The 21,549-nt window shown below is 49.7% G+C and overlaps 2 protein-coding genes across 4 annotated transcripts; both read left to right on the top strand.

The window, feature by feature from the left end:
- Window positions 1–1,650: 1,650 nt before the first annotated feature.
- On the top strand, window positions 1,651–12,173 carry Vamp5 (vesicle associated membrane protein 5). Of its 2 annotated transcripts, none has more exons than XM_051154738.1 (3): window positions 1,651–1,875; window positions 10,919–11,056; window positions 11,756–12,173. In XM_051154738.1, the coding sequence occupies exons 1-3, from the start codon at window positions 1,873–1,875 to the stop codon at window positions 11,924–11,926; spliced, it is 312 nt and encodes a 103-aa protein (XP_051010695.1). In that variant the 5' UTR covers window positions 1,651–1,872; the 3' UTR covers window positions 11,927–12,173. The 2 variants fall into 2 exon arrangements, with proteins under 2 accessions (XP_051010695.1, XP_051010696.1); XM_051154739.1 differs by having other exon boundaries at window positions 1,763–1,875; window positions 10,923–11,056.
- A 6,672-nt stretch (window positions 12,174–18,845) lies between these two features.
- Rnf181 (ring finger protein 181) lies at window positions 18,846–20,899 on the top strand. 2 transcript variants are annotated; one of them, XM_051154730.1, is made up of 5 exons: window positions 18,846–19,013; window positions 19,897–20,024; window positions 20,205–20,314; window positions 20,444–20,518; window positions 20,785–20,899. In XM_051154730.1, exons 1-5 carry the CDS (start codon window positions 18,889–18,891, stop codon window positions 20,842–20,844), a joined length of 498 nt encoding a protein of 165 aa, XP_051010687.1. In that variant the 5' UTR covers window positions 18,846–18,888; the 3' UTR covers window positions 20,845–20,899. The 2 variants fall into 2 exon arrangements, with proteins under 2 accessions (XP_051010687.1, XP_051010688.1); XM_051154731.1 differs by having other exon boundaries at window positions 20,205–20,309; window positions 20,785–20,876.
- The last annotated feature ends 650 nt before the right edge of the window (window positions 20,900–21,549 follow it).

Below are 21,549 nucleotides of genomic sequence, written 5' to 3'. Positions count from 1 at the left end.
GCTTCTTTCATTTTACATTGGTGTGAAATTCATCTAACATACAATTTGGGAGGGGGGAGGACAGGGACAAACTCTCACTTTGTACCTTTGTAGCCTACTTTAGGCTGTCCTGGAATTTACTATGTAGCCAAGGCTGGTCTCAAACTCAGTCAATCCTCCTGCCTCATCCTCTCCCTCCACCCTCCACCCCCCACCTCCTACCCCGAGACTGGGTTTCTCTGTGTAGCCTTGGCTGTCCTGGACTTTTGTGTAGACCAGGCTGGCCTTGAAACTCACATTGATCCACCTGCCTCTGCCTTCCAAGTGCTGGGATTAAAGACATGTGCCACCATGCCCAGTCTGCCTCATACTCTTTAGTGTTGGGATTACAGCCATGAGCCACAGTGCCTGCTCAGTTTGCCATTTTGGTTTGTTTGTAGACAGGGTCTCACGTAGCACATGCTGGCCTCAATTTCACTATATAGCAGACCATGACTTTGAGCTTTCGATCCTTCTCCCACTGGCTTCCCCAGTGCTGGGGTTTCAGGCATCCTTCACCAAATCCATTTTGTATGATGCTGGAGATCCAGAGCTCAGTGCATCTTCTGTTTTCTACATAAAGATGCTCTGCCTGTGTGTGTGACTGTGCACTACAAGCTTGACTGTTGTCCTTGGAGGTCAGAACAGGGCATCAGATCCCCTAGAGCTGGAGTTACAGACTGTAGTGAACTGCCATGTGGGTGCTGAGAATGAAATCTGAGCCCCCTGGAGCAGCATCTGGTGCTCCTAACTGTCAAGCCATCTCCTCAGTCCACATTTTATTTATTATTATTTTTTGTTGTTGTTGTTGCTTTTTTTCGAGACAGGGTCTCTCTGTGTAGCCATAGCTGTCCCAGACTCACTTTGTAGACCAGGCTGGCCTTGAACTCACAGCGATCCGCCTGCCTCTGCCTCCCGAGTGCTGGGATTAAAGGCCTGCGCCACCACTTCCGGCCTCTTCAGGGCTTTCTATGTAGTTTGTATTTTATTCTTGTCTGAAAGGGACAGTCAGCTTGAGTACCACTTTGGAAGCTGCCTCTTCTGGTTTTTTTGTTGTTGTTGGCTCAAAACTTGGCCTGGCTGCTTTTGCCATCTTTTATTTCAGGCTGGGATCCACCCCAGTCCCTTTAGAGGCTCATCCATCCATACACCATTGAGACTTTTAGCTCACAGAAACATCTGGAGAATTTTAGCATTTAAAAAATCCCCCTCCTGCAATGTTTGGAGATGGAGGACAAACACTTGCAGGAACTGGTTCTTTCCACCATGTGAGTCCCAGGGATGGAACTCAGTCATTAGGTTTGGCATCAAGTGCCTTTATCCACTAAGCCATCTCACCAGCCCCCAGCTTATCTTTTTTAAGTGTGCAACTCACTAGCATATAATGTATTCAGAATGCTGCGTGCTCCGTCTGAAAACAATCAAAACTTTGGATGTATTTTTAATTTTGGGCCATATACACCAAGGTGACAAACACCTCTCCTGGCTTGTTCCAGTCATCTCTTAGGACTTAGCACTCACGGATGCTTGTCGCATGACGACGGAATGACGCCTCCATGGCTAACTCCTAATGCAGCCCCAGATCCAAGAGACATCGTTCCCCAATTCACCAGGCTCAAGTGTCACCAGGTGTCACCAGGACGCTGGTGGCCCGGCAGGAGGCGCCTCGCGTGCCCTGTCGCCGCCGCTTTCGGTTTGCCCGGGTCGGGCACCCCTGAGAAGGCGCGCCCCCCGCCCCCTTGGCCCGAGGGCCCGCCCCGCCCCACGGCTTCCTCCCCGGCCGCGGGCACTGAGGCCGCTCGGGGTAGAGGAGCCAGAGCCGGCGAGCAGGCGGTGGCGGCGGCTGCGGAGGCGATGGTGAGCCGGGCAGGGGCAGAGGGCGATTGAACACCAGGGGCGTGGGTCACGCTGGTCGCAAGGCCCAGACCCCGGATTTGCAGGCAGCCGGGGAGGGAGACTCCGGAGTGCGCCCCGTCGGGGCGGAGTGAGCGGAGCTGTAGCTTCCCACGCTCCTGCCGCAAGTTATCAGCCCCCGGCAATACCGGGCAAGTCACTTAACCTCCCTGAGCCTCCTTTTCCGCACAGTGAAGTAGCGGCAGCAATACGTACCTTAGTGGGTCCTTGAGAGGTTAAAGAAGATGTTTATGGTCGTTGCTGCCAGGCACTCAGAACCCTTTGCTAAGAAAGGCTAGGTAACGTGATGACCTCTCCAGCTCTCTCCCGGGCTAGGAGAGCCAGAGCTGGCCCAAGGGTTAGAAACTTGAGCAGATGCCTGGTAGAGGAGGCAGCTGCAGGCCGGGTACTGAAGGATAAACACTTTTCTCAGGGAAAGAGAAAATAAGTTGTTTACTGTAAAAGTTCCATGAAATGATCAGTGTGACATAGACTTGCTCTTTCCTAAACTCTACCTAGTAACATAATCTTGAGTTGGCTCACCCATGTTCCTGCTTGCAGACTTGCCATTTCCAAGGCCAAAATGTCCGGGGACCCCTGGTACCGGGATCCCCTTCCTCCCCTGTGGGGGTTCCGGGAAAGAGGGGCCAGCCTGGAAGGAAGCAAGTTCCGCACTCTAAGGCTGCGTGGCTGTGGCTCCGCTAGAGGTGGCAACCGGGGTGGGGGTGTGGGGGGGCAGGAAAGGGAAGTGTGGCAGGAAGGGCAGCCCTTAGCTTTCAGACCACACCAGGAAACTGAGGGAGGCTCTGGGACTAGGCTGGAGCTGAGAGCCCACTTCCGAGAGTGCAGCGGGAGATGGGAGGAGGTTGGGGGTGGTCTTTAAGCTGGCCCTCAGCTCTTGGGGGAGAGGTTCTAGAATGAAGCCTGAGCCAGGTTAGGTTATATGGCTGGACTGGAGAACCTTAGGATACTCATGAGTGGGCCTCAGGTAAAAGGAGGTTCAGAGCCTGGGGGAGGTGCATTAATATTGTTCCTCCAGCCTGGCTCCAGCTCTCCCATCTGCTTCTTCTTCCTCTGTCTTCCCACTTTTCTGTCCCCAGCTCTTTCCCACAGCCCCTAGTCCACCCCCGACCCCCACTTTCCCTTTCCTTCTTTGTGACTCATTTGGTCAAAAAGATTAAAAAAAAAAAAATAGCAGTTCTTTTGTGCCACTGGAACAGGACAAGCAAGTGATAGGGAAGATGGGAGGTGAGTAATGATAACGTGTGTCCTATACATGCTTGCTCACATGTATGGCTATGTATGTGTTTAGGTACGTGTGGGAGTCAGAGGTCGATGTCCTATTCAACAGCTCTCTACTTTATTTATGGAGGCAGGGCCTCTGGCTCAACCTGAAGCTCGCCATTTTGTGTAGTCTAGCTGGCCAGCTTGTCCTTGGGACCCAGAGCACTAGGATTACAGCAAACTGCCTTGGCTTTTATGTGGGTGCTAGGGGTCCAAACTCTGGCTCTCATACCCGAGCAACGGGAGCTTTATTTATGGAGGCCTCTCCCTAAACCATGTGGAAAAGATTTTATTTTATGTGTCTGCATGTTTTGCCTGCGTGTATGTGTACCATGTACGTGCAGTGCCTGTGGCGTCCAGAAGAGGGTGCTGGACCACCTCATACTGGAATTACAGGTAGCTGTGAGCTGCCAAGTGGGTGCTGGGAACCCAGGTCCTATGGAAAAGCAGTGAATGCTTTTAAATGCTGAGCCATTCCTCTAGCCCCACTATAAATAACTTTTAAAATTATTTAGCTTGCTTGTTTTTGTTGTTGTTTGTTTTTTGTTTTTTATTTTTTTGTAGGATAAGTGCTCATGTAGACAAGGTTGGTGTGGAACTCACTATATAGCTGAGCCACCATGCCTGAATGGAATTAATTATTATAATTTTTTTTAGGTAGTCTTGTTATATAGCTTGCCCTTAAACTATCTATGTAGGCAAAGCTGACCTTGAAGTTGCTGCGATGTTCCTGCCTCTGCCTCCCAAGTGCTAGGATTACAAGTATTTGCCACCATGCCCAGCTATAGGATAATTCTCTTTTCTTTTTAAAGAAGGTACCACTATGTAGACCTGACTGGTCTCAAACTTTGTCTACTGAGTGCTGGAACTAAATGTGTCCACAACTATGCTCAACCTAAAAAATAATTATTTTTTTCCTTTTTTTTTTTTTTCTTTGAGACAGGGTTTCTCTGTGTAACAGCCTGGCTGTTCTGGACTCACTTTGTAGACCAGGCTGGCCTCGAACTCACAGAGATCCACCTGCTTCTATCTCCCAAGTACTGGATTAAAGATGTGTGCCTAAAATAATTCTTGAAGTCTTTCATCTGGCAGAATTTGGTGTATAGCCACCGGCCTCTCTCCTTTGCACACAACTGAGTTGGGTGGCAGTCGTTAGCCAGCTGTGGCATCAGACCTCCCACTTCTCCTGTATCTGGTTTAGCACAGGGGTTTAGACATGCAGCCCTAAAGTCTCGATTCTACCCTCAGATTGGTTACCTATTTACTCTGGGCAATTTAACACCTCTGGTCTGCAAAACAGGGACAGATCTGGTTCCCAGCACCCACATGGAAGCTGACAGCTGCCTGTAACTCCAGTTCCAGGGAGGTGGACACCCTCTTCTGGCTTACTCACGCATCTGTATGCACCTAGTGCACAGACATACATGCAGACAAAACAGCCATACACATAAAAATAAAAATTTAAAAATCCCGAAAAAAAAAAAAAAAAGCAGAACCAAAACAAACAGCCAGGCAGTGGTGGCACACACCTTTAGTCCCAGCACTTGGGAAGCAGAGACAGGTGGATCACTGTGAGTTTGAGGCCAGCCTGGTCTATAAAGTGAGTCCAGGACAGCCAGGGCTGTTACACAGAGAAATCCTGTCTCAAAAAACAAACAAACAAACAAAAAACACCAGTTGTTCCTGTAGAGGACCTGGATTTGACTCCCAGAACCTACAAGGCAGCTCTCATCAATCCATAATTCCAGTTACACAGAAGTCTGACAGCCTCTCCGACTTCCTTGGGCACTGGACGCGCACACACACACACACACACACACACACACACACACACAGAGGAAACACTCATTCACATAAAATAAATAAACATTAAAAAAAATTCATGCCAGGCGTGGTAGCTCACGCCTTTAATCCCAGCACTTAGGAGGCAGAGGCAGGCGGATCGCTGTGAGTTCGAGGCCAGCCTGGTCTACACAGTGAGTTCAGGACAGCCAAGGCTACACAGAGAGACCTGTCTTGGGGGGAAAGAAAGGAAAAAAATTCACGTGTTTAAAAAAATAAAATCAGCTGGGCAGCGGTGGTACACACCTTTAATCCCAGCACTCAGGAGGCAGAGGCAGGTGGATGTCTGAGTCTGAGGCCAGCCTGGTCTGCAGAACAAGTTCTAGGATGGCCAGGGCTATGAAGAAAAATTCTGTCTCAAATATCTAAATAAATAAATAAGTTTTTAATAAAAAGAAAAGATGGAGCCAGGCATGGGGGCATATGCCTTTAATCCCAGCACTCGGGAGGCAGAGGCAGGTGGATTGCTGTGGGTTCGAGCCAGCCTAGTCTACAAAGCAAGTCCAGGACAGCCAAGATTACACAGAGAAACCTTGTCTTGAAAAACCAAAAAGAAAGAAAAAGATGAAAATTTGGTCTACACTAATACTAATTGCTGTTATTTATCATTTAGTCAGGTCAGGCATTGTTTAGGCTTTTGTCTATATGATGTCACATAACCTGAGCTAATATAATGGGGCGTATGAGGAAAGCACTGTTAGGACCACAGCTTTCTGAAACAGGAAGTGGCCAGTGAGAGAGGTCACATTTTCAGCGTCAGTTACTCAACTGGTAGGAGGCAGAGGCAGGCAGCATGTGAGACGAGGGAGGCAGCACACCTTGTTTTTAAGATAGGGTCTTGTTTGCTGAGGCCAGGGCTCAGCCTTCAGCAGGTTCTGGGGTCCGGCTTCCTCCCGTGCCCCGAGCTCACCAGTACACACCGTTTTCACATGGGTGTGAGCTAGCAGGCTCTGGGAATCTTCCTCTACCATCTTATGAGCTCTGCCCTCCCACAGGCTGGGGTTGTATACATGCGTGACCACACCCTACTTCTTGATTTTGAGAGACATGGTCTCAGGCAGAGGCAGGCAGATATCTGTGAGTTCAAGCAGCCTAGCTTGACAAAACAAAACGGGGAGGAGAGATGCCGAGTTCCAATATGTTGCTGGAATTTATGGGCTAATGCAATCCTCCTGTCTCAGCAACGGGAAGGGTTTTTGTTTTATTTTGTTTGTTGTTTGGTTTGGTTTGGTTTTTATTTGGCTTTTCGAGAGGGGATTTCTCATCCTGGCTGTCCTGGACTCTCTTTGTAGACCAGGCTGGCCTCGAACTCAGAGATCCTCCTTCTTCTGCCTTCCAAGTGCTGAGATGAAAGGCGTGCACCACCAGTGCCCAGCTTCTTTTTGTTTCTGTTTCTTTTCATTTTTTTGTGACTTGGTAACTGAACTTATGACCACCCACAGTAGGCAAGTGCTCTGACACTGAGCACTTCTGGCTCAACAGACAGGATTGAGAGTGGGTTTTCAGTCGCGCCCAGGGTATGGAGCCCAGAAAATCCAGACGGGTGCTCTAGATGGTGGAGTGCGTCCTTTGGGCAGAACAACTGCCCTGTATTTTGTGTTTTGTGGCCCTGAGTTTATTCCCTACCTGTGCGAGCGTGTGTGTGTGTGTGTGTGTGTGTGTGTGTGTGTGTGTGTGTGCAGTGCGCACGCGTGCATGGGTGATGTTATGTGTTGTAGGGGATAATCTGTACAGATGGTACCAATCTGACAAGAGTGCTCCCTGCACAATCACAACCGGATGTCTGGCAACCACTCCTCTCTGCTTCCCTTTGGCTCAAAACCCCCAAGTCCTGCCCTGTGCTGGCAGGTCTCAGAAATACTTCTCTCACTGAACCCCTCCTCCCCACTTCCTCTTCTCCCTCTCTGTTTTCCTGACCCTGTGGGCATCGCCTCATAGCCTCGCTAATGGACATCTCCTCCCTGTCTGGCTTCTGTCTGGACTTCTCACTTCTATTCACTCCTGGGTCTCACTAACACGAGAGTCTGAAGCTCTCTCTGTGCAGGCGTTATTCTGCTCCATCACTCCTTGCCTTATCCCCTTCAGACTAGGCCTCCCGCCAAGCCCGGAGCCAAAATGGCGACCAGTAAGACCCAATGATCCTCTGTTTCCACTCTCCAAGAGCTGGGGTTATTGGGGTGTGCAGCCATGACTGGCTTTTTACGTGGGTGCTTAGGATCCAAACCCAGGAGCTTATGAACACACACAGCAAAACTCTTACCCACTGAGCCATCTTCCCAGCCCACACAATCCCAGCCCCTGCCTTAAGATGATCTTATGTGTCCTGGGGCCAAATATAGCCTTGAACTTCTCTGGTTCTCTTGCCTCTGCCTCTGGAATGTTGGAATTGCAGGCGTGTCTCACACCTAGTGTTGTGTCTTGCTTTTCAGGCAGATCTCACTGTATAGCCCAGGCTAGCCTGGAACTGGAGCTCCTTCAAGTGATGTGCGCAGCCCCACCTGACTTGGTTGGGTATCACCTCCTTTATCAATTCCATACTAGCTTCTGCCTTTTTTTTTTTTTTTTTTTTTCTTCCTGTTTTTCGAGACAGGGTTTCTCTGTGTTAGCCTTGGCTGTCCTGGACTCGCTTTGTAGACCAGGCTGGCCTCGAACTCACAGCGATCCGCCTGCCTCTGCCTCCCAAGTGCTGGGATTAAAGGTGTGTGCCACCACCGTCCAGCTTAGTTTCCACCCCTTGACTTCTGCTGCTTCTCCTAGCCCCGCCTAGTCCTTCCACCTTCTGCCCCTTCACTAGTGGGCTATGCCCCTGTCTCTGCCAGAATGGCCTAGCTCCATCCCGACACCTGCCCTTTTGGTTACAGTTCTGACCCTTGGAATCTCCTCCCTCTGTGGGCGGCTGGTGTGTTACTGGACTCTTCTCTGATGGTATTACATGTTTCTTTTCCCCCAGCTGGAGAGAGAGAGAGCTCCCTGAAAACAGGTGCGAGTCATGCAGAAAACACCTGTCAGGTGTCTCCCAGATGCCAGGGCCTTGGCTGAGTTACAAACGGCACAGGACAGCATGGCCCTCGCCCTCTGTTTGCTCAGCTCGTCCCCAACACTTTCCCTAGCGATGGCTTGTTTATACTGCCAGCAGAGACACAGTCAGGGTCCTTTCCCCTCTGGTTGAGGGGGACCAAAGTGGGCCAGGATTTGGTGGTGGCTGTGGTCCCCGAAGCATATGTGTTCTTTTAGGCCTGAAGGTCATTTTAGCTCCCAGTAAGTGATAGGCCTGGCTTCACTGTGAAGGGAAAGGCTCCTCCAGACTGCAGCCAGAGGCACAACCAGCTTGCCATAGAATGTGACCCTGCATTACTTCTTCTTCTTTTTAATTTTTAATTTATTTCATTTTTTTTCCCCTGCATTACTTCTTGTTCCAGAATAAGATAACGACATCCAGTGGAGCTGAAGATGTAGTTCCCGTAGGTAGAGTGCTTACCCAAGCGTGAACGAAGGAGCCCTGGGCTTTGATCGCTCCCACCACATAAATTGGGCCTGGTAGAGCACACCTGTACTGCTAATGAGATCAGAAGTACAGGGTCATTTGGGCTGTATAGTATGTCAGAGGCCTACCTGGGCTTTGCAAGACTTTGTCCCAGAAAAAAAAAAGAAAGAAAGAAAAAGGAAAGATAAAGGAAAAGAATGCTGGGGCGATGGCCCAGTAGTTAACAGCGCTTGTCACGGAAGCGTGAGAACCTGAGGTCATGCCCAGACCACATGGGAAAAGCTGGGCATAGCTGCACGTGCCTGTAACCTTAGTGCCTGGGGGACTGGGAAAGAGACGGGAGAACTGGTGGGATTTTCTGGCTGCCAGACTCTTCCAGGTTCAGTGAGAGGGCATAAGACAGGGCGCCTGCCATCATCCTCTGGCTTCTGGGTACATTATAGGCAGGTGTATTAGCAAGCACGTGTGTGTGTATACCAGATGCTCATACAGTGCACACACACACACACACACACACACACACACACACACACACACACGCACGAGAGAGACACAGACAGACAGAGACAAACAAACACACAGGGCGGGTGAGGTAGCCCAACAGGTAAAGCGCTTTCCACGCAAGCCTGCTGACCTGAGTTTGATGCCCAGAATCCATTGTGTCCCCCTACAATAATAAAGGACAAACATATCCCCAGCATGCCATCAGTCTCTATAGGGATTCTACTACTTGTAGACTCTTTGTCTGTTCCCAAGTCTGTGCTTTGGAGTACTGGGATGTGGGAAGGTCAAACAATGGAGCCTTGTCCAACAACACAGTCATCGCGGTGGGGATGACAAGTGACTCAGGAATGGGAGGAAACGCGAGTTCCCTGTTGTCTGCTCCCCGGTGTCCCAGCATCTGAACACCCTCTGCCCCGCCCAGGTTTGCCTGCTCCACACTTAAAACACGCTGTTTTTCTAGCTCTTGGGTAAATATTGACCTGTTTGGGTTTCAGATGCCAGTCCCTCGAAATGCCTGCTGGGCTAGCTAAGCAAAACAGGAGAGCCTCTTCGGAGACTCAGTTCCTTTTGGGTAGGCCATCAAACCACTAGCCCGGTTCCTGGGTCCTTGCGGTGATCAGCAGCACTGTGTTGGCCTCCTGGGCTTCTGGAGGATGGGGCTAGGGTGCTGCCCCCCCATCTTACCCCTGGGTGCCTATGAGAGGACTCATACACCGGGAATGCTCTGAGGCAGGGTGCAAGGCAGCTGCGATGTCCTGTGTGCGGATTCTTGCCCATGTAGGAGGTAATCCTCTGTGACTACCAGGTCTCTTCCAACACAAATTCTCTGGTTTTAAGTGGAATTCTGTCAAGTGCCAAAATGTCTGCTGCAAACAATGGGAGATACGGGCTGGCAGGAAAGGGGGTGGGGGCTGATACTCTTTGTGGAGAGGAGATAGAATAGGGCCGGCTGGGCTGGGACAGGCTGGGCTGAGAGGAGGGAGTTGCTGTGGTTTGCTAATCCTCCGACGTTTGTCTTCCTGAATAGATCTGCTTATAGTCTCAGCACTTGGCTTCTAGACACAGCAGGGCTTTTGGCCCCGCCCCCTTTCCCCTCTACCCATCTCCCTCTCTTTCCCTTTCACCTCCCCAGACTGAAACTTGTGCCCTTCTCCTCCCAATCCTCCAAAGCAAACTTGGTTTCTTGGTTAGGTCAAGCTGCGCCCCCCAGGTTTAGAAGTCAGAGATTGCCACTGGGATCCCAGTGAAGCCCTGGCTGACTGGAAGGCTGGGGGCCAAAGGCCAGAGGGTCTACAGTTCCCAGGAGGAAAGGAAATAGGTGGTCACTGAGATGGAGAGCACATTAGCTCAGAGGCCGACCTGGCCTGACAGGTCAGAGATCGGAAGAGAGAGGGGTGAGCTGCTCCGTTTGTGAGGGCTTCTAGGCAGAGGCGCTCTTGTAACATGGTCTCCAGGGACCTTCTAGTGCTGTGCAGTGGCTTGTTTTCCTGGCTGGCTCCCTGGTTTTTGCTACTTCTTGGGGTCAGCGGGAAGCCAAGTGAACATTGGGTAGATGCCATCACGGAGCAGGTGAGCAAAGTGTCTGGGCTGTGGGAAGGTGGGGACCCCTGGGAAGCTCCCCATTTGGGGTAACGGAAAAGAAGCTGAGATGCTGAAATCCAGAGCAGATGGATACCGGTACAGACCTACAAGCCCGAGGTAAACTGCTCGGAAGGCAGCCCTTTAACCTGAATATCTCATGCCTCTACACACAAAGGATGCTATTACTCACGCACCATACTCAGACACTGTAGGGGATGGGGCGGGGGTGGGGTGGGGGAGTTTAGGTCTTTTGTGGCAGAGGAGGGCTGGGTGGGGAACACTTGCAGTCTTGACCTTGGGCTTGGTGCTCAGGCAGGGAAAGAACTGGAGCGATGCCAACGGCAGGCAGACGAAGTGACGGAGATCATGCTCAACAATTTCGACAAGGTCCTGGAGCGGGAAGGCAAGCTGGCAGAGCTGGAGCAGCGCTCGGACCAGCTCCTGGACATGGTGTGTGGCCGCCGAGGGGTGAGGGGGTAGGAGGGTATGGGGGGGTGGGTGGGTGGGGGTACAGGAGAAGTTTGACCCTTAGAGGGAGCTCTTAGGCTTTGCTGGGGAAGATGAGGCCCTAGGTGGGGTCCAAGGCTTACTTGCTCACCAGTGCGGGACTTCTGGTTTCCTACAAGAAGGTTTCACATAGATACCCTTGGGTTGGGGCTGCAGCTCTGCTGGTAGTGTTCAGCTGGCATGCACAGCCCTGGGCTCACTCCCCACCATGACATGAACCACAAGTGCTGGTATACCTACAATCTCTGCACTCAGGGGACAGAGGCCAGAGCATCAGAAGTCCATTCTCAGGTACCCAGAGAGTCCAAGCCTGAGCTACAGGAGACCCTGTCTTACAAACAAATAAACCACAAGAAGTCTTTGGAACCATGTGCATCCCTAGTGCGGTCACAGGCTCGCATTGCTAAGCGGGCGCGACCTAGCAGGGTGGAGAGCCAAGCGTTAGAGCAGTGACTGAGATCAAGAGCCAAGATGGAGGGGTGGCAGAGCACAATGCATCTCAGAGAGGCAGCAGGCAGGATGGGAGGATGCAGGAGATGGTGTGTGCTAGCATGGGGATAGAGAGCTGGCTTTGAGACCCTGTGGAACCATTAACGCACACACGCTCTGTATCTCTCTCTCTGTATCTCTGGATATCCACAGAGTTCAGCCTTCAGCAAGACGACCAAGACTCTAGCCCAGAAGAAGCGCTGGGAGAATATTCGATGCCGGATCTACCTGGGGCTGGCAGTGGCTGGTGGCCTGCTCATCATCCTGATTGTGCTGCTGGTCATCTTCCTTCCGACGAGTGACGGGGACAGTAATAAACCATAGGCCTAGGAAGAAGGCACTGCTTTAGGGACTGAGGACTGACCCAGCCTGACCCGGAAGAGAGAAAGGCTACACTGCCCTGTTCTGGTCTCCAGAGAATCCTGGAGGCCACCCAGTGAGTGCCGAAGGGCATCCCGGATGTGTGCAACTCTGCATCTTCCATCATGCCATAGACTGGCCCTTCAGGGCAGCCTGCTGCACTGGCCTTACTAGGCCATACCACTGGAGCTCAGTAAAAGCTGCTGTTTGGTTAAAATCTCTCTCTCTTTCTCTCTCTCTCATACACACACACACACACACACACACACACACACACACACACACACACACACCACAAAGACAGGTGTACACACACATACAATCTAAATACAGAAACACCACACACACAGAAACACACTATAGCCATACACATGCCCCACAGACACACAGACAGATACACATACCCCACAGACATACAGACACACATCCCACAGACACACATACCCCACAGACACACATACACACACCCCACCAACAGACACACATACCTACACCCCACAGACACACATACCTACACCTCACAGACACAGACACACATATACACACCCCACAGACACAAGCACAGACATACATACACACTCCCTATGAACACAGAAACATACTACATACCACGCACACACATACATTAATGTAATTAAAAGAAGAAAAGGAAACCTGTCACTCAGAGGACTACATTCCAGAAGATGGCCCTTTCCCCTGGGCCACTTGGATCCCATTGAAGACGTTGGATCCCAGTGAAGCCCTGGGAGCCCCTTTTCCCTGGGAGCCCCTTTTCCTACTTGACCCTGTCCTACACAGACAGATCTTTATGGAATCCACAAACCAGACTTTTGTGCCTATTCCCATGAAAACGAAACCCACCATTTTTTTACATCTTGAGGGTTCTCAGAGGACCAATGGGACTCTAGATGGAAGGATAAAGAGGAAAGGGTTTGCTCGAGTTGACTCAGTTGACAGAGTGCCTGCCTCGTATGAACAAACTCCTGGGTTTGATGGTGGCACATATATCTGTAGTCCCAGCACTCAGGAGGTAGAGGCAGGAGGATTACAAGTTCAAGAACATCCTTGGTCTACAAAGTGAGTCAAGGACAGCCAAGGCTACACAGAAAAACCCTGTCTCGGAAAAAAAAGAACATCCTTGGATACAGTTAGTTTGAAGCCAGTTTAGGCTATAGGAGAGACCCTGTCTCAAAAGCAAATGAAACAAAAACAAAAAAACAAACAAAAACCTCTAGAGGAGCCAGGTTCAACTCCCAGCTTCCACATGGCAGCTCACAGCTGTTTTTAACTCCAGTTCCAGGGGACCTGACACCCTTACACAGACATACATGCCGCTAAAACACCAATGAACATGAAACAAAGACGGCAAAGTGCCCTTTAGGAGGATCCAAGTTTGCAAGTTCAGTTCCCGTCTCTCAAGTCAGGCATCACATAACCACCTGTAAGTCCAGCTTCACGGAGATCATCCTCTGGGGCACCTGTACTTCAGTGTGCATGGGCTCACTTGTGCACGCGAGCACACACACACACACACACACACACACACACACACACACACACACACACGCCCCATTTAAAGAAAACCAGAAACACACCAGAGAGATGACCTTATAAAGTGTTTGCCTTGCATGCACAAGGACCTGAGTTACACCCAGAGCCCATTTTTAAAAGTCAGGGGTGTCGTCCAATGTGGCATCATAAACCTTTGATCCAAGCACTGGGAAAGTAAGGACTCCCTGTAAGACTGAGGCTAACCTGGTCTACACAGTGAGACCCCTTTTCAAACACACACACACACACACACACACACACACACGCCAATATGGTGGTCTTTTACTTCCAGAATTGGGAAGGAAGAGACAGGCAGATCCCTGGGGATCACTAGCCATCAGCATCAGATCAATAAGAGATGCTATCTCGCCGGGTGTGGTGGCACACACCTTTAATCCCAGCACTCGGGAAGCAGAGGCAGGTGGATCGCTGTGAGTTCGAGGCCAGCCTGGTCTACAAAGTGATTCCAGGACAGCCACAGATACACAGAGATACCTTGTCTCAAAAAAAAAAAAAAAAAAAGTGGTGGCGCACGCACGCCTTTGACTCCAGTACTTGCGAGGCAGAGGCAGGCGAATCTCTGTGCATTCAAGGCCAGCCTGGTCTACAGAGCAAGTTCCAGGACAGCTAGCACTGTTACACAGAGAACTCCTGTCTAGAAAAAACAAACCAAAACAAAAAATATGAGCCGGTGAATAAAGACTTGGACTTAGGGGTGGGCTGGTACATGCTGTGAATCCCAGCTCTTGGGAGGCAGAAGCAGGTAGGCGGATCTCTGTGAGTTAGAGGCCAGCCTCACCTACATAGTGAGACACTGTCTCAAGGGGGGGAAAGAGGGGATGAAGAAGAGAAGAAAAACAAGACAGACAATTCCTGAGTGAAGGACAACTGAGGTTGAGCTCTGGCCTCCATGCATAGATGCAAACACATACATGGACATGAATACATGTACACATATGTACATCAAACAAACATGGCAAGGATGGGGGCTTCTGAGCTGTTTTCATGAGCTTTTCACCTGAAGATAGACCACCCCCCCCCAACATTTCCCCCTTCCTAAATTCTCAATCATCCGTGTCTTGTTCTTCTTTGAACTTTACACACCACCACATTACACACAAAAACCTTTAATGCTTCCATGGTGCTATATACAGAGTCAAAAGGGAAGTCTCTCTTTAGGAAAGAATTAAGGCATTCCAATGCTCCACGATACATAGGACCACAAAGCCAGTGGCATCAAGGCCATAGGAAGGATCACTCATTGGGGGCTGGCAAGATGGTTTGGCTTGTTGCTAACTGCTACTAGTTAGGGAGTCTCTGTGTGTGTGCTGTCAGTTCCTCACAAGCTAGAGTCATCTGGGAAGATGGGAAGACAGAACTTCAACTGAGAAGATGCTTCAATCAGATTTGTCCTGTAGACAAGTCTATAGAGCATTTTCTTGATTAGTGATTGATGTGGAAAAGCCCAACCCACTATGGATGGTGCCACCCTGGACAAGTGATCCTAGGTTATACAAAAAGCAAGCTGAGTAAGCCATAGAAGCAAGCCGGTATCTTTCTTCCAAGGTCTTTGCTTCAGTTTCTCCTACAGGTTCCTGCGTTGACTTCCCTCAGTGATGACCTGTGACCTGAAAGTTGTAAGATGAAACAGGCCCTTTCCTCCCTCAAGTCGCCATGGTGACTAGCACAGCAACAGAAACCTAAATAGGACACCAAACCTGATGATCTGAGTTTGATTCCTGGGACCCACATTGTGAGAAGAGAGAACTGACTCCCAAAGTTGTCCCCGGACCTCCACATGAATGTTGTGGCACACACATACAGGGGTCATGGAGAGCTGCTGAGGTTTGGCACCATGTGCCAAGGTCAAGGTCGATGGGAGGTCATTGGTGAAGGTGCAGCCTGTGAAAATTGGAGATGCTGGGACTGCAGGATGACCTCCCAGGGCAGCAGCATCTGTGAAATGAATGGATTCGCTCTGAGCCTGGGAAACAAACCCAGTGTGCTGTGAGTTGTAGAGCCCAGAGGATTGTGGGTGGATCCCAGACGTCAAGCACTGGACTTTAGACACTGTTGCGTTTGGGTTTTGATTTGATTGTCACTACGCCCTGGCTCTCTAAGTATAAACTTATGTAACTAAGCATGAGTAAGAAAGTGTGTAACTTCTTTTGATTTACAGGAGCCCACAGTCAAAAGATTTCAGATATTTTAGAGATTTATTTATTTACTTAATGTATATGGGTGCTTTGTCTCCATGTACACCAGCATGCCAGAAGACAGCATCAGATCATGTTGTGAGCCACTATGTCATTGCTGGGAATTGAACTCAGGACCTCTGGAAGAGCAGGTGGTGCCCCTAACTGCTGAGTCATCTCTCTAGCCCCCGACTTTGGATATTTCATGTTATTTTATCTTGCTTTTTTGAGACTGGGTTTTTCTGTGTAGCTCTGATTGTCCTGGAACTCACTTTGTAGACCAGGCTGGCCTTGAACTAACAGTGATACACCTGCCTCTGCCTTCCGAATACTGGGATTAAAAGCATGCACCACCATGCCCTGCTACTTTGGATATTTTTAAGAGGCTTAACTTTTTACAGTATTTCTTCTTTTCTTTTCTTTTCTTTCTTTCTTCTTCTTCTTCTTCTTCTTCTTCTTCTTCTTCTTCTTCTTCTTCTTCTTCTTCTTCTTCCTCTTTTTTTAGATTTATTTACAGTGTTTTGCCTGCATGTACACTGGCACATCAGAAGAGGGCATTGGATCTCATTATAGATGGTTGTGAAAGCCGGGCAGTGGTGTCGCATACCTTTAATCCCAGCACTCTGGAGGCAGAGGTGGCTTATAACCACCTGTAATGAGATCTGGTGCCTTCTTGTGGTGGGCAGGCACACATGTGGGCAGAATACTGTATAAATAATAAATAAATCATTTAAAAAATAAAAATATTTATATATTTATTATGTATACAATGTTCTGCCTGCATGTGGTCTGCCCACCAGAAGAAGGCATTAGATCACATTGAGCCACCATGCGGTTGCTGGGAATTGAACTCAGAACCTTTGGAAGAGCAGCCAGTGCTCTTAACCTTTGAGCCATCTCTCCAGCCCTTCTTGTCTCTTCATAATCACAGCTAATTTCCCAGCTCCAGCTGTCCAGCATGGATTGTCCTACTAAAGCTAAGGTTTCACTTTAGTGGTGCTGGTTTCTTGTTAATCGTGGCTGATTCTTCAGCCTCAGCTGACAAAGGCACAGATCCTTAATACAAATTTATCTCACAATCATCCCCAACAGAGTTGTTGTTGTTTTTCTTCGAGACAGGGTTTCTCTGTGTAGCCTTGGCTGTCCTGGGTTCGCTTTTAAACCAGGCTGGCCTCGAACTCACAGCAATCCGCCTACCTCTGCCTCCTGAGTGCTGGGATTAAAGGTGTGCGCCACCACTGCCCGGCGCCCCCAACAGAGTTTTTACGGGACTCGGACTTCCCTCTGAAACTTCATTTAAGCCAGACCTCCATCATCTGCACTGCTCTCAGCATTATCTTCCAAGTTTCCACAACCGTTCATTAAGTTCGAAGCACTTTAAAAACTTTCTCAGCCCCTTTCCAACCTCCGTCCCAATCTTCCCCAACACAGCAACACCCAGCTCTGGTGCCAACTTTCATCTTGTTTTGCTTTCTGTTGGTGTGATAAAATACCACGACCAAATGAAACTTGTTGAGTAAAGAGTTTCTTTTGACTTTTTTTGTTTGTTTGTTTGTTTTTGTTTTCGAGACAAGGTTTCTCTGTGTAGCCTTGGCTGTCCTGGACTAACTCTGTAGACCGGGCTAGACTTGAACTCACAGAGATCCACCTGCCTCTGCCTTGCGAGTGCTGGGATTAAAGGCGTGCGCTACCACCGCCTGGCTTCTTTTGATTTATAATTGTAGTCTATTATGAAGCGAAGTCAGGGCTTATTACTTTGTTTGTTTGTTTGTTTGTTAGAGGCAGTGTCTCCCTAAGAGCCCAAGCTGGCCTCTTAAATTAGGAGACTAGAGCTGGAAAACACCTTGTCTGCCCTGAGACTTTGTTACCTCCCCTGGGATTACTATCATCTTCCTCTCCTGAGAACGATAAAGAATAGTACTTTGCCCTGCTAAGTAGGTGAGCAACACTTACTTTGAGCAAGCCACTTCTGAGACTCAGGTATTATGTGTATAAAAGGGGGCAGAAGTAATGGGGGCTTAGCTCAGTGGTGGGGAAGAGGTTTAACATGAACTCAAGGCTCTGTAGGGAAGCCTCCCTGAAAAAATGCAAAGCACAAGGTGCCTCACTACAGTATCAGAGAATTACAGCAACCAGATATGGGCTTTTCTTTCTTTTTTTTTTCCTGTATGCATTTCTCCTTTTATTCTTTTAAAGACAGTGTCTTACTGTGATATGAAGTTCAAGACTCATGTTGCTCTTGATATTGTAACCTCTATCACCCTCGCCCCTTTTTAAAAGGGTTCATTTTATTTTATAACTCTGTCTACGTGTGTTTTTGCTAGTTGAATGTAGGTATCAGGGAGGAGGGGCAAATAGGCATTACCTGCAGCTGCTCTTACAGTAAACTGCACGACTTGAGCTTCTTCTAACCATGCAAGGTTTTGGCTTTCCTTATTTGTGTGTGTGTGTGTGTGTGTGTGTGTGTGTGTGTGTGTGTGTGTGTGTGTGTGTGTGTGTGTGTATTTAAAATATTTTTAGTGATTGAGACAGGGACTCTCACAGAAACCCTCCTGAGTGCTGGGATAAGAGGCATGCACCATCACGTCCTTTTTTTTTTTTAATGTGTGTGGGTGTTTTGCCGCTTGTCTGTCACTTTTGTGTAGGGTGTCCGCAAAGAGCGTCGGGCCTCCTGGAAGTAGTGTTAGGAATGGTTGTATGCCGTTCTATTGGGTGCTGGGACTACAGTTTGGGCTGGCTGAGGTACCTCTCTAACCCCTACACCCCTTATCTATATGCCTAAAACATAACAAATGCGTGGGAATTTTCCTCTCGAGGAGTAGGTGGGGCAAGAGGGTGAATTCAACCAACCAGACACGATACAGAGACTTCCGGCTTTCACTTCCACTTCTGGAGCCCTGCGAGGGCCCGCTGAGCGTGGTACCGGAAAGTCCCCGGAATTTCCTTTCTCCAACTTCATTGGCTTTAAAAACCCTTCGTCACCTGACTCCCCGGACCATTGAGAGGTGGCTAAATCGGTACTTCCGCCTCTGCGTGCGCGCAGCGAGCCACTATGCCCACCCCACGAATACTCTGATTGGTGGATATCTCGAAACTCGCTCGCTTATTGGCCAGCGCGGGATCCGGCGCTCCAGCGGCAACCTAAAGCTGTGTCAGACAAGCCTCGGCAGTCCAGCAGCCATGGCGTCTTATTTCGATGAGCACGACTGCGAGCCGTTGAACCCTGACCGCGAGGCCCGCAACAATATGTTGCTGGAGCTCGCGAGGAGAGTGCGCGGGGCTTGGAACTGGGCCCCGGGGAGCAGGTTTCTGGGTTGGGCTTTGGCTGAGAGGGCGGGTAAACCAGGGAGGTGGTATGAATACTGTAGAAATGTTAGCCTGGCGACGCGACGAATCGGAGTCGCTGATGTGGGCCACTAATAAGCAGGGCCTGCCAGGGGATCGTGGGAAGGACTAAGCTGGAAAGGGTGGGAGGCGCAGAGGCACGCACTGCCATGGGGGCGGACACGGCCTTTGCCGGTGTGCGTAAACTGGATAGTATTTTGCTAGCAATAAACAAGCACAGACGCCCACTGCCGCCCGGGAATCAACGTGGCTTCACCGGGTCATTCCTGAACTGCTAACTTCCTGTAAAATAGGAATGAAAAGCGAGCCGAGGTGTCTGAAAGCCATACATCACACCGCTGCGCTGGTGTTTTTCTTCTGTTTTGTTCTGAGAAAATCTATGTATCCTTAACTTGCCTGGAAATTAATGTGTAGATAAGGTTAGCCTCGAAATCACAGCCTCCTAAGTGTTGTGACTGAAGGCGTGAGCTACCACATTCCGTCCCAACCCCACTTTTTTTTCCCCCTACTGAGCAGTTTTTTGGGGTTTTTTTGTTTTGTTTTTTGTCTTTGTTCTTTTGGGTTTTTTTGAGACAGGGTCTGTGTTAGCCTTGGTTATCCTGGACTCACTTTGTTGACCAGGTTGGCCTCAAACTCACAGCGATCCACCTGCCTCTGCCTCCCTTGGGCTGGAATTAAAGGCATGCACCACCACGCCTGGCTGTACTGAGTGAACAGTTATTTATTGTGTACTAGTCATTATTACTACTATTAGCCAGGACAGAAACTTCTGCCAAGTGTCCAGTGGATTATGGGAACCAAAATTGTGCTTTCTTACTTCTGAACTTACACCGTCTTCCTCAGATCACTCCTTAATAGGATGGACTTTGAAGACTTGGGATTGGTAGACTGGGAACACCACCTGCCTCCCCCCGCTGCCAAGGCTGTGGTGGAGAGCCTCCCCAGAACAGTCATCAGTAGCTCCAAGGCTGGTGAGAACTTAAGGTTTTGTTTTGTTTTGTTTTGTTTCTGTATGGGGCAGATAAGCCAGACCTGCCATCTCCCCGAATCCACTTACAGTCTGGCTGTTACTTTTCCAGGCCAAGCCTGGGTCTGAGTGGGAGGTTGGGGTGGGTGGTAACAGCTCTCCTGATCGTTACTTCCCCGTCAAGAGCTCAAGTGCCCTGTGTGCCTTTTGGAATTTGAGGAGGCGGAGACGGTCATTGAGATGCCCTGCCGTCACCTCTTCCACTCCAGCTGCATTCTGCCCTGGCTAAGTAAGGTACTGCCCCAACACCACTTCCTATTTTTCTTTTTTAGTTATGGACCGGGGTGAAATCGAGGAAAAGGTAAAAGCAGGGGTGGGAATCAGGAGTAGGAAGGGGCTGGAACACTGCTCTGATCTTTCTAGACGAATTCCTGCCCCCTGTGCCGCCATGAGCTGCCCACTGATGATGCCAGTTACGAAGAGCACAAGAAAGATAAGGTAGGGGCTGGTACAGTGGCCCTAGCCTCCCCCCCCCCCCCCCCCCCCCACATCCCTGCAGCACGCCCCATCCCTCCACTTCAGCAAGCTTGGATAGGCCTCTGAATCCCTCGCTTTGGCTCCCTTCCAAGTCAGTTTGGTAAGAGGCAAAGACCTTAGCACTGTTGATGCTACAAGTCTGAAAACAGGTCCCATGACAGTAGCTCTGTGGCCCTATCCATGAGTATTCTGGCCTGGCCGTGCCTAGCCTGCTGTCTTTCTTCCAGGCTCGGAAGCAGCAGCGGCAGCACCGCCTGGAGAATCTCCATGGAGCCATGTACACGTGAGGCAGTGGCTAGGGCTGAGAACTCGGCCTCTGAGACATCATCCCTTTTGCACTTTGACATCATCCCTTTTGCACTTTGAATCTTTATTAAAGGTTTCTCTCCCCACCCAGCTGGAGCAGGGGCTCTGGATCCTCTACCCTGCTGCTAATGAGAAAGTTGTCAAAGGTGCAGAAGGTGCACTTCCCTGTCTGCTAGCCTCTAGACTCTGGGTGGTGGGGCCCCGGGAGCAGCCAGGGCTTGGGGCTGAGTGTTCTTTTAGAAGTCAAACTGTGTCAGAGCCTGGCACTCTGTAGCTATTTAAAACTGATAAACTAACTTGCACCACCCCCTTCCGGAAGTCTCTAGTTAACCTTGGAACCTTTAGTTAACCTTGGAATCCTGGGGGTGTACTTTATTTCAACAGAGAAAACTTTTAACATTGTAAAATTGGCTGATTCCTCCCCTTGTAAGCCTCTTATTAAGGAAGCAAAGTTCAAACCAGACTAATAGGGGAAAGAAGTCAGGCTACAAAGCCAAGCCACTCTTGAGTTGTTTAGACTCAGAAAGGGGGATGAGCTCTTGTAGAGGTTTTCGTTTTGTTTTTGAGACAGGGTTTCTCTGTGTACCCTTGGCTGTCCTAGACTTGCTTTGTAGACCAGGCTGGCCTCGAACTCGGAGATCCACCTGCCTCTGCCTTCCTGAGTGCTGGGATTACAGGCTTTCGCC

Source organism: Acomys russatus, chromosome 13 (assembly GCF_903995435.1).
Source record: "Acomys russatus chromosome 13, mAcoRus1.1, whole genome shotgun sequence".
Taxonomy (NCBI): Eukaryota; Metazoa; Chordata; class Mammalia; order Rodentia; family Muridae; genus Acomys; species Acomys russatus.
This window is presented reverse-complemented; position numbering and strand designations above follow the sequence as displayed.

Coding starts and splice junctions, on each gene's coding strand:
- Vamp5 (XM_051154738.1), top strand. Junction 11,057..11,755: donor CGGACCAGCTCCTGGACATG/GTGTGTGGCCGC, acceptor GGATATCCACAG/AGTTCAGCCTTCAGCAAGAC.
- Rnf181 (XM_051154730.1), top strand. CDS start 18,889: ATGGCGTCTTATTTCGATGAGCACGACTGCGAGCCGTTGAACCCTGAC. Junction 20,025..20,204: donor CATCAGTAGCTCCAAGGCTG/GTGAGAACTTAA, acceptor TTCCCCGTCAAG/AGCTCAAGTGCCCTGTGTGC. Junction 20,519..20,784: donor AAGAGCACAAGAAAGATAAG/GTAGGGGCTGGT, acceptor TCTTTCTTCCAG/GCTCGGAAGCAGCAGCGGCA.